General features: G+C 38.5%; 1 protein-coding gene across 2 annotated transcripts in view; it reads right to left on the bottom strand.

Moving 5' to 3' along the window:
* Window positions 1-816: 816 nt before the first annotated feature.
* AAGAB (alpha and gamma adaptin binding protein) overlaps window positions 817-15,680 on the bottom strand; it is a 52,422-nt gene continuing 37,558 nt past the window's right edge. For both annotated transcript variants that reach the window (XM_032175737.2, XM_032175738.2), the window contains exons 6-10: window positions 9,295-9,377; window positions 8,392-8,488; window positions 3,863-3,967; window positions 3,357-3,406; window positions 817-2,702 (exon numbers count right to left, since the gene is read on the bottom strand). In XM_032175737.2, the coding sequence (XP_032031628.1) occupies window positions 2,625-2,702; window positions 3,357-3,406; window positions 3,863-3,967; window positions 8,392-8,488; window positions 9,295-9,377 (413 nt within the window). In that variant the 3' untranslated portion in view covers window positions 817-2,624. The remainder of the gene's footprint in view (window positions 2,703-3,356; window positions 3,407-3,862; window positions 3,968-8,391; window positions 8,489-9,294; window positions 9,378-15,680) is intronic.

Genomic DNA, 15,680 nt, shown 5'->3' with positions numbered 1-15,680 from the left:
TTAACCATATATCAATCACATTTCACGTGTTAGAAGTAGTTTGCAGGAATGGCCTAACATGCTCTATGGTCCTTGAACCACATCCCATATTACTCAACCATCTAAGTCTAGCTTCCCTGAATCTCTAGCTTCTCTGAATTAGATGTGGCCAAGTTCTATAAATAGAGAGCAAGCAAACTGGTTCTGTCAATCTTCTCATACTCTGGCAGGATGGCATATTTTAAAATTATAAAAATATCTATGTCTTCATCACTCTAAAATTATTACATAACACATGATTTTCTCGGGAAAAATGTTTATTCTTGTCTTCCCTTACCTTCCAGTACTTATGTATGGATTTTCAAACTTTGTGATCATATTCATCAAACACAAACCATACTTTACAACCAAAACTAAGGGCCTACTATGTGCCAAACACTATGTTATGCAAATCTAGAAATGTTTAAGGAAAAAACAACCAAAAACCAAGTCTCTTATTTTAAATTCCAGCTGGCAATTCTGTAACAACTTGTGGTAGCATGAACATAGGTCACTTTAGATAGACTGCAGCTATTACTGTAGTGTTAGCTCATGATCACTATTCTAACATGGGCTTTTAGTAGATTTCACTAGAGACCTTCATCCTATATGTCCCTAGAAGAGGCCAATATCCCTACATAGCTGAGGTCTTAAAAACATGACATTACATATGCAGGGTAAATTCCAAAATAGCTTGACAGACTCTTCCAGTATTCACTATATATGTCTAATCCAATGAAGGATATAGGGCTTCCCTCACTCATACCCCCAATAAAAAACCACAAAATCATAATAATAGACAGTAGCACAGTTTATAAATAAATCACATTTTAATCATCTGGCTTTGTTTAATCTACAAAATCAAATTCACAGCTTTTTCTAGTCTGGTCTGTTTTTTTCTAACCAGATGGCCTAGTATACTTTCTAAAACCTTCCATCTTTTAAGGAAAACATGTTCCACCTTTTTTTTTTTTTTTTGCAAGCCCAGAGCCAACTTCCCTAATGCAATCACCTCAAAGAAACACTGATGGGCTGGTGGTGAACCACAGACTCAAAGTCTTTCAGAACAGTAAAAGGAAAAAAAAAAAAAAAAAGGAAGGAACAAAAGGTCACTAAGTAATGTCCAGTGTTCCCTGGAAAGCCTCTTCCTGAATGCTCCAGTCACTGAGCTGTCTCCTCCCTGTGGTCACTCCTACTGGCCCCTGTAGCATTCCATTCCTTCTGCCATCTGTTTCAGGTTCTGCAGTGCTTATAAGGTAGTGTCTGGAGGGGTGTGAGCCTTATTTCTTTCTGCTCCTAACCCAACCTGTTTCTTTCATGCTGTGTAAATGGTTCTAGAGCCTACCTAGGCCAGAACCAGTTCTCAGCTGGTGTGCAGGCACCTTCCATCCACTGTACTATGTGCCAGTTCAGAGCCACAGCAGTAATGATCACAGTGAGGGCTAATGATATGCATTACAAAGTCTACAAAAACAAATAAGGATTTTTATTTGCAGTACTTTCCACTCTTCCTTTAAAAACTTGCCATTTGCTTATCAGTTCCTCTGGGGCTGACCCACTCAAACAAGACAAAGGATAAAGAACAAAAGATAGTCTCCCAATGTTACAGGCTTGGAAGGGCAGAGAGGAGCTATGAACCTTGGAAGAAAAGGTGCTCAGGAATTCATTGCCTAACATTTCACTTCCCCACCCACCCCTTAGTGCTCCCACTTTGGCAGTGATCTCTCTTTGGCTTTAAAGAGAAAGGGGGAAATGTGCCTTGTTTTGTGGGTGTGCGACAACACAGCTCTGGCATCTCAAGCAGCAGGGGAGAACTCTAAGTCAGAAGAGTTTCTTCATGAAAATCACAGTATATTATCACATACTGTCTCCATGACCCATACAAGGACTCCTTAAGGTTCTCTCTAACATACAACATATCCCCCACAACTCAGTAGAAAGGTTTTATTCTCACTGGAATAGAAATCCTTTGCCTCATTTATTACAGTCTAAAAATCCACACTGGCTTGATTCTTTCTAGCATGAGCTCAGACACTATACTTCAAAAGAATGCCCAGAGGCATTTTCTTAGGTAGAGACTTAGCTGCGGGCTGAGACTTCGGCCCCACATAGCTCACATCAATTCTGCAGCTGCCTCCTTTCCTCCCAATAAAAGCATCATAGCTCAGAGCTACAAGCTCCTTGAATGGAGAAAACCCAAATCACCCAGGAAAGGTGACACAACTCCTGATGTACAGTATCAAGTGTGAATGCTGGAAATGCTACTTAAAAGGTTGACCAGGAATGGCCTGGAGGTTGTCTTCAACTTGCGTAAATCACACAGACCTCTGAGATTTGTCCTACCCTCATTCCTAGAACAACAAAAAAGTATATTTAAGAAATCCTCACTCATTACTATCACTGTATTCCTCACTCTCTTACAATATACTGAGAAAAAAAAGATTTCTCCTTAACCTCCTACTAAAAACTAAAATTAAGGGGATCCTATAAACAAGTCAGGCAGCCAACATGATAAGGGCAATTTTGGCAAAATATGACTGGGCTGAGTAGAGAGGTATCTCAGAGACAGCTAGCATCTTTGTTAGTCAAACCCTAGTATGAATAATTTAGTGCTCTTCATCAGATGAAAGGCCTTCAATTTCATCTCTGTCTCCCCCGATTGCCATCCAGAATGCTTTGGCCACCTGTGGAGAGAAGCATGCAACAAATTTTAGGCAATAGCTACATTTCAGCTTGTTTCATATGTCATACCTTAAACTGACTGAGACCTAAAATTCTGTACTTTGCCCTCCAGTCCTCTGGCAACACGTATCAGAACCCTTGAATACCATTTGACCCATGATTGCCACATCTAGAAATTTATACCAAGGATATATTTAGAGTTGTATACAAAGATGATGTGTAAAGACATGCACAGCTTCATTATTTATAGAAGCAAAAAAATGCACATGACCTAAATGTCCAAAAGGGAACAGGATAAATTATGACACATTCATATCAGGGAACACCATCAACCATACAAGTTTCCTGCCAATAGCATGTGTTGTGTTGGTAATAATAAAACAAAACAACTAAGAGTTTTCTGGCCCAGTAGTTAGAAAGGCAAACATCCTGAGTCTCAATGAAGGTTCCACATCACTCACCATACAGGTGAAAAATCCTGATTTGACTGCAGCAACTATACTATTACTGTATAAATATTTAATTAGTTAGAAGTTAATATTCAATGAAAAGCTCACACTAAGACCCTTCAGAAATACACAAGTGTGATATATAATTATAATAACAGCACTGGACCTTTTATAGGTACTCAGTAAATACCTGGCTGATTGTCTCACCTTTTCTGCGTGCACTTTTCTTTGCTCGTGAGGAAGCGTCGCAGCCTTGTCTAGGGGGAAAATATATCTTAAGAACTTTGTCTAATAGCACAGGATAACCTGGAGTATATGAATACTCTAACACTAGAAGATGGGAGATGGGTTTCAAAGACATGTTTATGATGTAGTCATTACATGTATTAGGAAGCTTAAGTCTTCCAAATTTTCCAGATGGGAATGATGTGAGTAAATTGGTAGGGATCTTACGGTGTCCACCTTATGTAACACATTGAAAGAAACAGAAGAAGGCAAAAGCAGGAAAAGTAAAAGGAAAGAGAATGAAGATGGAAAAATTTTCCCCAGGAAATTTTTTTTTTTTTTACCAAGTCCCAGGAGTAGCTAAGTTTCTCAAGACAGCTGAGACCAGAACAAGGAATCCAATCCAGCAGTTAACAAAGTAAAATGCTACTACGTAAAACAGACAAGCATCAACATGGGAACGTATTAGACACAATGGATCTGATTACCTTTCATTTCCTTTAACTTTGAAAAGAGTCTTTCAAAATTCTCCACATCTCCTCCTCCAGTGGTAAGACTGGCTAATTCTTGAATATCCAGATCTAACATGGGATCTGAAATACGGATTTGTCACATTATCTGTCATGTTATTTGCATATGTGCTACACTCAGCGAATCCTAAGGCAAATGCTAACCTTGATGAAGTCACCAATGATCAAAGGCCCAGTGTACACCAGCTTTACAGCTCATGGTGCCTCACCCTGCGGCTGCTAGCAGGTCCTCACAAATGAAGAGTAACTATTTTATCCTCACAACATTATCATGAGGTAAGGAGTACTATTTCCATTTTAAAGGTAAGAAAACCACATCTCAGAGTTGAAGTGACTTGCTGAGGTGACAACTAGTAAGTGAATTCAGAGGCAGGTGTTTCCAGCTCCGAAAGCATACTCACTCCACTAAGGTACACTGATTCACCAATAATGACTAAAGTTTATGCCACATTTTACTGTACAACAAATATTTTCACATCTATTACTGACAACCACTATAAAAGGTGATTAGAACAGGTAACATTATCTGAGAATAACAGAAATGATATGAAAAAAACCTGTATCTACAAATGAACTCATCTAAAATTACAGCTATTCAGAGGTAGAGCTGATTTAAATTCATATTTTCTTACTACAAATCTTTTACTGTTTCTACCTTGGCACACTGCTTCTTTATTAAAGTTTGTTTTTAATCACAATTTTAACTCCTTCTCCACTCCAGGCCCACTACGTTTAGAATGTCTTCCCTACCCATCCCAGTTTCACAGGTCTCCTTCCTTAGAATTCTTTCTACACTTATTGTTTCTAGAACTGTCTTAGCACTTGCATATATTATCTTGTATTCTAACATTTCTAGACCACTACTTTAATAAATAATACTACCATAAGAGAGAATTTGCTGAGGATCTACACCACTGAATGCTTTAACTTACATAGTTCCATTGCAACTTTGCAACAGCCCTATGAGGAAAGATTTATCACCGTTATTTTACAGAAGAGGAAACTAATGCCAACAGAGGTTAATTTACTCAAGGTAAGGCCATTACTAGTGATAAAGCCATGATTTGAACCCAGCTGTATAGGACTCCAATGACTATGACCTTAACCATTACATTACAGGCCCTATCTCTATATTTTTAGACTAAGCTCCATGAAGACAGGATGATGACTTATAATTATTTGCATCTATCACAATGCCATATAGACAATTTGGTGTTAAAAACGCATCTTGGTTAATATATTTGCTTTCGTTCAATGGACATGTCATGTAGGAAGTTGGTATATAGGGCTGAAGATAAAAGTTTGTGATTTATCTGTGTATACATAGTAATTGAGCTGTTAATGTAGACAGAATCACTCCATGCCTAAATATAGATTTGGAAGAGTTTAAATGCAGCAATGAAGAATGACAATATTTAAAGGCTGGGTAAAGGAGGGTATCTATCAAAGCAAGAGAAGGAATAATCAGAGAAGTAGGAAGAAAACCAGGTGAGATGGTGTTGGGTGAGGCATGGGAAGATAATGTTTCAAAGAGGAATTGATCTGTAACACTCAATGCTGCCACGAGGTCAAGATGAGGACTGGAAAATATCTACCCGATTTAGCGGCATGGAGGTCATTGTTGGCCTTTGCACAGTGTTGCTGTAGTGGCATACCAGAGGCAAATGACAGACATGAGTGAGGTGAGGAGCAAATGGAAGGTGAGGAATGGAAACAAGTTTAGTAAAGAGATAAGGAGGAAGATGTGGGGTCGAGGAAGTGTTTGGTTTTTATTGATTTGGTTTTGCCTTAAATTTTTTTCTTAATTTAGTCTTAAAAAAAAACCTCGCAAAAATAGCATACAGAGTTCCTATATGCTCTTCACCCACTTTCCCCTAGTGTTAACATCTTTTATGACCATGGTACAATTATAAAAATCAAGAAGGTAATATTGGTATAATGCCATTAAACATGCCATAGACTTCATCGGTTTTTCCACTAATATCCTTTTTCTGTTCCAAGATCCTACATGGAATTTAGTTGTCAAATCTCCTTAGTCTTCTCCAATTTGTGACAGTTCCTCAGTCTTTCACTGTCTTTCACGACTTTAATACTTGTATGTCAGTTATTTTGTATAATGTCCCTTAATTGGGTTTGTCAGATGTTTTCTTGTTATTAGATTGCAGTTATGCATTTTTGGTGAGATTACCTTCTCACTGCATCCTATCAGGAGGGCTGTTATGTCAATATGTCTTATTACCAGTGATGTTAACCTTCATTACGTAATTAAAGTGGCTGGTATCTGATGAGTTTCTCCAGTGTAAAGTTACTATTTTCCCCTTTGTAATAAATAAGTATCTTGAGAGAGATACTTTTAGACTATGCAGATATACTACTTCTCCTCAAACTTTCACCTATGCTACCAAGTACTATTACTGTGTTTTGTGCCTAATGGCGGCTTTCTATTTTTCTCATTCCTTCTATATTTATTACTTGGGATTCTTCTGTAAGGAGATGCTGTCCTTTCTTTCTCATTTGTTTATTCAATTATTTATTTATATTAGTATGAACTCATGGATACTTAGCTTACTCTATGGGTTATAACCCAATACTATATTAATCTACTTTGCTGGTCAAATTGTTCCAGATTTAGCCACTGGAAGCTCTTTCAGATTGGTCCCTATGCCCTTTCAACATGTCCCCATTCTTTTTTGAGAATTTTCTTAATTTCTGGTACCATGAGATCCTCCAGGGTCATCCTGTATTTTTCTTGCCCAAGTCCTGGAATCAACCACTTCTCCAAGGAGCCCTAGTTCCTTTTATTGGAGAATTGTATTTAGAAAGAAAGATCTGGCCAGGCGCAGTGGCTCACGCCTGTAATCCAAGCACTTTGGGAGGCCAAGGCAGGTGGATCACCTGAGGTCGGGAGTTTGAGACCAGCCTGACCAACATGCAGGAACCCTGTCTCTACTAAAAAAAAAAAAAAAAAAAAAAAATTAGCTGGGCGTGGTGGCGCATGCCTGTAATCCCAGCCACTCAGGAGGCTGAGGCAGGAGAATTGCTTGAACCCAGGAAGCGAGATTGCGGTGAGCCGAGATCAGGCCACTACACTCCACCCTGGGCAGCAAGAGCGAAACTACATCTCAAACAAAAACAAAAACAAAAACACAACAACACACACACACAAAAAGAAAGCAAGATCTGAGTGCTAAGTGTGTCCACTGCTATGGTGGTATTGTTGCTTCTAGGCCTCTCAGTGGACAAAACTAGGAAATATATGTGTGTATACTAATACATGCGTACACACACACATCTGTATTTATTTTCTTAACTGTAAGTATATTTTTAAAGCCATGAGTTCATACTGATACATTAGATTCCAATCCAGTACCAAAGGGTACATCTCAGCCTTCCCTTTTCCTTATTTGTAACCTTTTTCCTCTGGCAGTGAGAAACCTAGCTCTCACTATCTATATTTTCTATTTTCTGTATGTTGGTATATGTGTGGTGTATAAAATATCTATATATAAAATTTCAGAATTGCTGAGCCATACCCCTATAAGAAACAAATTTACTAAGTAGAGTTCAGTATTTGTGTTAAGTTATTTTTGTTTTTAGCCTTATGGTATCTAGTCCAATTACTGTTTTCTAAAGTTACTTAGGTTAGTGCTTGAAGTCCCCACCCACTTCCGTGTGATTACTAGTTTGTTTTAATGGCAGAGACTTTGGCAGGTTTAAAAGCCAATGGGAAGGATTCAATTGAGAGGATAAGGTTGAATAAACTGGAGAGAAAAAAAATTATACATAATTTTTTCTTCCTCATATGTTTCTATAACCAACCACTTGAGTTTTCCACATGAATTACCTTATAATAAGAAAAAAGAGTTTTAAAAATTTATTACTGCACATGAGCCCTCTGTAGCATAAAGTAGGAATATCAGTAGTTCCCCAGCAAAAGATTTATAGTTATTGTCAAGTAAGCTCCTTGGTTTTCTGGCTTTTGGACAGCATATTGGATTCCAGCTTCAGCTCCAGGCGCTTCTTGCTAGATGTCCTTGGACAAGTTATTAAACTTTTCTGCAAAACTTCATTACCAAATGAGAAAGGGGATATAAAAGAACTTTAAAAGGATGTGGAAGGGCTTATAAATATAAAGTTGTATTATTCTTGTCACCATCGATTCTGACTTCTGTTAAATATTATGAAAAAACTACGTGATACAGAGCTAGCTGTTTCGTCACCTGGTTCGGTCTGCCTTGGCTAAGATTATCTGAATCAAGATCCTGCTAGGAGAATTAAAGATAAAATGGTACCCACATATTTGTTATGTATTTATTCTTCTTCCTTCTTCTGATAGCCACTGGCAAGGCTCACATTCACGTGTGGTATACTACCAATTTTTTTCCCTTCTCTGTGTTTAAAGTCAATTTCCCCCTCAATGATTTCTGCCCAGATACCTATTCCAAGTTGCACAAAGCTCTCTCTTGGCAGCCAAAGGAGGAACTTACCCACAATGCTATCAACCTGGGCATCTGTTGTGTTAGATGCACCACCCCGATGATCAGAGAGGGATTCAGTCCTATCTGCTGCTGGCAAATGGGGTTGCTGTTGAGGAAAATACACATAAGCAACAATTTAATCGTAGACTATTTCAGAACTAAATCCAAAAAAGCAGCTCACACTTTCAGTCCTTGGTTGGCTTGAGAAAAGAGTAATAGGAACTGGAGGCAAAGAAAGAAGAGCAAGATCACATTAAAAAAATAAAAGGCTAAAACTTAACTAACCCAGGAGTACTTTCCCCCAAGGAAGAACTAGAAAGCGTTGATTTTGCTTTAGACTATTAAAACATGTTTTTTGTTTGTCTCATTTAAGATCCGTGTTATATTCAAAATATGAAAATGTAACACAATCGTAACACAAACAGCTCAGAGATTGCTGAAAAAGATCCCTGGAAAGACAATGTGGCACTGTATAATTTGCTCTTGGCTCCAGCTGCTGACTAAGGTAAACTTGGAACAAAGTTCTTAAGGACGCAGGGTTGAAACTGGACTACAAGCTCATTGAGGACAGGGACCTTGCCTCAGATTTGCCAAGGTCTTTTACACAGGAAGTACTAAAAAAGCACCATCAATTTTATTTTCTATTTAAAGATTTGAAGGCAAACTAATGCCTCAGGGAAATCCTGGCATATTTTAGAAAGCACCCTAGTAAAAATAAAACCAAAGCTGTAAACATCTTAAAAGGGCTTACTGCTTTAGCAAGGGCTGTTTTAGACCTTCCTTTCATCTATTTTTAACATTCTCTGTCACCTTTTAAATGGAAAGGAAAACAATGGTGAATGTGTCAAGATTCATAATGACAAGGAGAAATTAAAGCCAAAGAAGGAAAAAAGATCCAAGAAAAACCTTTACCTCTGGGTGACAGGGATCTGCTGACCCAATGCTATGGTTTGTTCCCGTCAATGAGTTGAGAAAGCTAAAGCCTTGGTTCCTATCTGAAAAGGAAAAATACAATCACTGAAATTTGTCATTTACATTTTAAACTGTTCAAATGGCTATGATGATGAAACAAAGGCTACTTATTTGTTACCAAAGTTCTAACTACATATATATATATTTTTGAGACAGGGTCTCACTCTGTAGCCCAGGCTAGAGTGCAGTGGCACAATCACAGCTCAGTGCAACCTTGAAGTCCTGGGCTCAAGTGATCCTCCTTCCTCAGCCTCCTGAGTAGGTGGGAATACAGGTGCCTGCCACTGTGCCTGGCTATTTTTTTTTAATTATTTCTTGTTTTTTTGTAGAGACAGGGTCTCACTATGTTGCCCAGGCTGGTCTTGAACTCCTGGCCTCAAGCCATCTCCTGAATCAGCCTCCCAAAGTGCCAAGATTACAGGTCTGAGCCACACCCCTGGCCCTGAATACATTTTTTTAAGTACATTTTTTTTAAAAATCACAGACTATTAGTCCAGGTGGAAAATAATAGCAGGGCCATTATGACAAACAAAAGGCCAGTGGTTCTATTTGCAAAGATTAACAGCACTAATGCTTTAATAGCCACTATGAACTAATATTCCATTATTTTAAATAACCAAAAACATTTAAAAAATCAACACCAAGGCATTCATATCAGGTGAAAAGGAATATGAATGCTTTTTGAAAAAAATTCTAGGGCTGGGCATGGTGGCTCACGCCTGTAATCCCAGCACTTTGGGAGGCCGAGGCCGGCGGATCACAAGGTCAGGAGTTCAAGACCAGCCTGGCCAACATGGTGAAGCCTCATCTCTACTAAAAATACAAAAAATTAGCTGGGCATGGTGGTGGGTGCCTGTAATCTCAGCTACTCGGGAGGCTGAGGCAGGAGAATCGCTTGAACCCAGGAAGCAGAGGCTGCAGTGATATGAGATTGCACCACTGCACTCAACAGCGCGAGACTCCGTCTCAAAAAAAAAAAAAAAAAAGGAAAGAAAAAAGCTCTAATTTAGATATGAATGAAGTATCTGCAGTTAAGGCTCCCAGTATGCTATTTGTATTTACAACGGACAAATCTGGAGCAAAACATCTAGCACTGTTCAAAGTATAAGGGCCAGCCTTCATCCAGCAGTGTTCCCCAGAATGACTTGAAACGCTTTATTAAAACTATCCTAGTATTCAAGGACACTATCTGAGATTCACTGAGTCAGCATCTTTAGGACAGAGATCATGGAATCTCAACTTTTAGCAAGTGCTCCAGGAGGGTCTTATGAACACAGTAGTTCAAAAAACACTGCCTTAGAGTAGAACATGAGACTGTAACCCAAGAGTAACAGTACAGAAGTCAAAGACTTTATCTCTCAAAAAGACAACTTTCTCCCACCTTGCCTTTCCTCTCCCTATCTCTTCCCTGACCTACTCACACCTCTCTTTCTCTAAACCATATGCAGCTATCAACCCAGTCATATGCAGCTATCAACCCAGTACCTCTGCATTAAAGGCTACTTTGGTCTGGGCAAAACTAAGAGGCTGCTGCTGCCCTACTGCTTTTCATTCTGTACAACCTCAACAGTGGCAGCATGGTCAGAGGTTCACGTGTACTCCTGGAGCCCCCCTTATCTCCTCATCCAAAGGCCTGGGTGCCCAATCCAAAGACAGGGGACCAAGGTTTCAGCAGGGTAGGACATGGAGGCTCACAGGCCCGAGAGAAGCAGATCCATGCAGTGTCCTACGATGACAGTTTCAGAGCCTAAGGATGTTTATTCAAACATCAGCATGGTTCTTTCTTTTGGCCGATGTGTTATTGATTTTAAAGTAGCTGTATGTAGTTATATAATACTCAGACACGGATTTTACCTGTCATGAAGATACATGAGTGCTCTTATAATATACTTTAAGCTATTTGTACAAAAGGCAATATCTGAGTAATAAACTACTTCTGCAAGAGAGCCCTCACTTCTATTACTGGAAATAACTTGGACCTTGGGTACTTTTCAAATTCAGTTCATAAATCTCTCCATATTCTAATTCCACAGCTTATATTTTTCCTCTGTTAGGCATCCCCTAAACTTGGCAGGCCAGACTGCAACTCAAAGAATAATGCAATACAATGTCAATTTATGCATTTTATGAAACCAAAGCATCTATCTGAAATGCCCAATTCTTTTTTTTGAGACGGAGTCTCGCTTTTTCGCCCAGGCTGGAGCGCAGTGGCGTGATCTCGGCTCACTGCAAGCTCCGCCTCCCGGGTTCACGCCATTCTCCTGCCTCAGCCTCCTGAGTAGCTGGGACTACAGGTGCCCACCACCATGTCCGGCTAATTTTTCTTGTATTTTTATTGGAGACAGGGTTTCACCGTGTTAGCCAAGATGGTCTCAATCTCCTGACCTCGTGATCTGCCCGCCTCGGCCTCCCAAAGTGCTGGGATTACAGGCGTGAGCTACTGCACCCAGCTGAAATGCCTAATTCTATGCAGTGGCTGCCTGCAAAGAGAACTGGGATGGACGGGAGTTAGGAGTAGGAGCTAGACTCATCACTGTATACTGTAAACCTTTAATTTATGTTACATGTGCATGTATTATTTACCTATTCAAAGAGATTTTTTGAAATTTAATAATTTTATGCTGTGTATCACAATTAAAACTTTGAAAAAAAATAAATGCCCCAATTAGAATGGATAAAATAATGAAAAAGTCAAAATAGTAGGAAGAAAACTGGACTAGTGGTCAGAAAACCTGTCTTTCATTCCTGGCTCTGCCTACCTGTATGACCTTAGACAAATTAATCAGGTTCACAATTGACTAAGCATTTACAGTCAGGTTTCAGCCTAATTATAATAAGCCAGAAGGACTTTTGCTCATATTATAAACAATGAAGAATTTAGTCAACTAACAAGAGAGTTCATTATGTTCCGCTGCTTATATTTTAAGGAACTTAGAAACATACAAATTGACACAATGAGAAAAACAATTCATTTTTGTTTGTACCCAAAGTAGACTGCTCGCATATTAACACTGCGCAAAAAACTTAGATATTTTATATACCTATGGCTTTTTAAAAAATTCTGTTCTGCCTGGTTCAACGTTTATTAAAATTCCGTCCACATGCACTCACTGTACAACTATTCTTCTCATAGAAAAGAATCACATAAATCTTTTCTTGCTTGCTAGATTTTTCTCCCCAGGATTCAGGGCATGGAAATGTCATCCCTATTAAGAAGGATTTATTCCTTTAGCAGGTAGTTGCTGAAACTGGCTCTAGCATCTACAGTTTTATCGATGCCACAAAACTCTAGACTAGGAAGGAATAAATAAATTCACCTCCTCAGCTGATTCTTATGGAACTTCAGGGATGCAGAAAGGGGAAGCTGTTAACTGATATAAAATAAATTATTCTGGAAGGCACAATATGTATATTAAACTGTGGTCCTAAAAACATCTGATTCAGTTTTAGTAGTCTAGTAAGTTGACACCAGTGGATGCATGGATAAAAATGAAAATATCATGAAAAAATCTGGCGGTGCTGGTCATTAGCATAGATTCTTCCAGAAAGTGTCAGAAACAAAACTATAGCCTCTAGAATAAAGATTTTAACTGGGAAATTCTTAAGCCTTGGGATGATTTTTTTTAACAATAAGAAGTTAAAAAAACTTGAAATATATGAAATTATTTGCCACCTCTTTACAAATCTAAGAGCACACTTATTTTAGAAGCATAAAATGCATCTCTCATAGCAATTTTGACTTACACGAAACATTTAGAGAATTCAAAACCTAGGCAAAGGGAGAAATTTCACTATGGGGGAAGGGGAAAAGTCACTTTTTAAAAAGTATTTTTTTTCTTTTAATTTTTCTGATTTTTTCCCTTCTCCATTATTTACCAAGGCAATATGACAAGCATACGAATTTGGGAATAAGGCATGGATATGAATCCTACTTCTACTATTTACTGTGTGGTTTTATACAAGCTATGCCTTCTCTGTACCTCAGTTTCTACATTTACGCAGTGGGTATAACAATATTTACCTTGCAAAATTTTCCTAAGGGTTAGTAATAGATAACATTTACCAAGTGCTAAATATGTGCAAGGTAATATTTTAGGTACTTACAATGTTTCTTTAATCCTCACAACAATCAAAGTATGCCTTCTACACACAATAGAAATAAACATATATCTTCTTTATTGTATTATCCTCTTTTACAGAAGATTTATTTTATTATTCTCTTTTACAGAACAAACTATAACTCAGAGAGATTAGGTAATTATCCAAAGTCACATAGCTGGAACCAGAACTTGAAATCTAGGACTCTCTGATTCTAAAGTCTATACTCTTTCCATTAAGGCCAGAGGTCTTGATAACATGTGAAGAGTTGAGACATGGCCAATGTTTTGATGCACAACTACTGGCTTACTGGATATGACACAAACTTGGGTCAAGTACAAAAAGATGATGTTCCATTCATATATAGTTCTCTTTTGTCAGTAATCCTTTATTAAGTCCCTGGTTTAGACTGTGATTTTCACTGAAGTAAGCTGAATAACTCAGGACTGAATAATTAATCATATGCCACTTACTAACTCTTCACAGCCCAGCCCTATAACTCCTTGAGGCATTGGTCACATAAAACAAATGGTAGACAGGTGGCTAGGCTCCATTATCTCTTCACTGTTCCTCAAGCACATGTAGACTAGGAGTTTTGAATCTCAGTATTATTGACATTTCCAGCTGGAGAATTCTTTGGTGTGTGGGTAGGTGGGAAAGAGGGGTGTCCTGTGTATCCCCTGCCTCTATCCACCAGATGCCTATAAGACTGCCAAATGTCCCCTGGGGGGCAAAATCACTTCCAACTGAGAACCACTGACATAGGTCTAATTAGAACAGGAAAATTCTGGCTAAAATCCTCAGGTTTTTAAGTTCTTACTTTTTTTTTTTTTTTTGAGATGGAATCTCGCTCTGTTGCCCAGGCTGGAGTGCAGTGGCGCGATCTCAGCTCACTGCAAGCTCCATGTCCCGGGTTCACGCCGTTCTCCTGCCTCAGCCTCCCAAGTAGCTGGGACTACAGGCGCCCGCCACCGTGCCCGGCTAATTTTTTATATTTTTAGTAGAGACGGGGTTTCACCGTGTTAGCCAGGATGGTCTTGATCTCCTGACCTCATGATCCGCCCACCTTGGCCTCCCAAAGTGCTGGGATTACAGGCGTGAGCCACGGCGCCCGGCAGTCCTTACTTTGAAGTAAGGACTATAACAAAGATTTTCAATGAAAAAAAGAAAAAAAAACATTAAAAAGACTCATTCTGTCTTGTCAGCATTGAAAATATCCTCCCTCATACTCTGAGAAACTTCTCTAGATGATTTCAGCCCCTAATTACCTCTGCCTGTGTGCCATTTGTCCTTGTTGTCCTTACTATTCAAGTGGCCCTTCAGAGAACATGCTAGTATTAATACTCATCTTGAGTCAAAATGCCATCCTCAACTATACTATAAACTCCTTGCAGACATGGACAATCGCTAATGGTTCTTCTACACTGCACAGCCTCCAGCATAGTGCTAAGTATACAGGAGAGATGCTGAAATACCCACTGAATGTCTAATAGAACTGTCAGGCAGAGGCTGCAAGCATTAGCTATGTAAATAAGTTTTTATTTTACATTTTTATATACGACTCAAATATTAAGAATTTCCATGACCACACCTCCCAACTTGCCTAACAGACCTCCTAGATATTTTCTGTGTTCATATTTCAGTTTTTATTTCCTTAATGTAGCAATTATTTGGCATCATCTTGAGAAGTTTTTTCCATAAAGTTTTCTTTACATCCCCTTACCTGCACAAAATGTTTTTCCTTTATTATAAACATGTTCTTTTCCATCCGAGTGATAAGCATGACCAAACTTACTAAAACTAAGATATTTCAATTTGCATAGAGAAGTTGTACCTATTTTTGAATGATATTCTTAAATCAAACCACACTGTTTGAATAAAAAATTCTTTTAAGAAGGAAATTATTTCACTAGCATCAGAGAAATAAACTTACACTTTGATATTACAATCCACTTCTTGGCAAATTGAAATAAAATGTTTTTTGAAATCATAAAATAATTAGGAGAATCAATTTATTATTTTTCACTAAACTACTGCTTGAAAAGGGCAAAGTTTGAAATCCATTATTAAAAATAGTACTTATTAAAGAAACAGGCCTAAGCACCGTACCTGGTTCTACCACCTGGCTTTAGATTCAGGAAAGTGAATCTGCTCTCCCTATGACAACTGGGACACCCGCTCACATGTCAAGAACGGTTTCTACTAATATTTGAACATATAATGAACAT

The sequence above is a fragment of the Hylobates moloch genome, unplaced genomic scaffold, assembly GCF_009828535.3.
Source record: "Hylobates moloch isolate HMO894 unplaced genomic scaffold, HMol_V3 SCAFFOLD_14, whole genome shotgun sequence".
NCBI lineage: Eukaryota > Metazoa > Chordata > Mammalia > Primates > Hylobatidae > Hylobates > Hylobates moloch.
The sequence above is the reverse complement of the archived record's forward strand: the minus strand, read 5'-3'. Positions and strand labels throughout refer to the sequence as shown.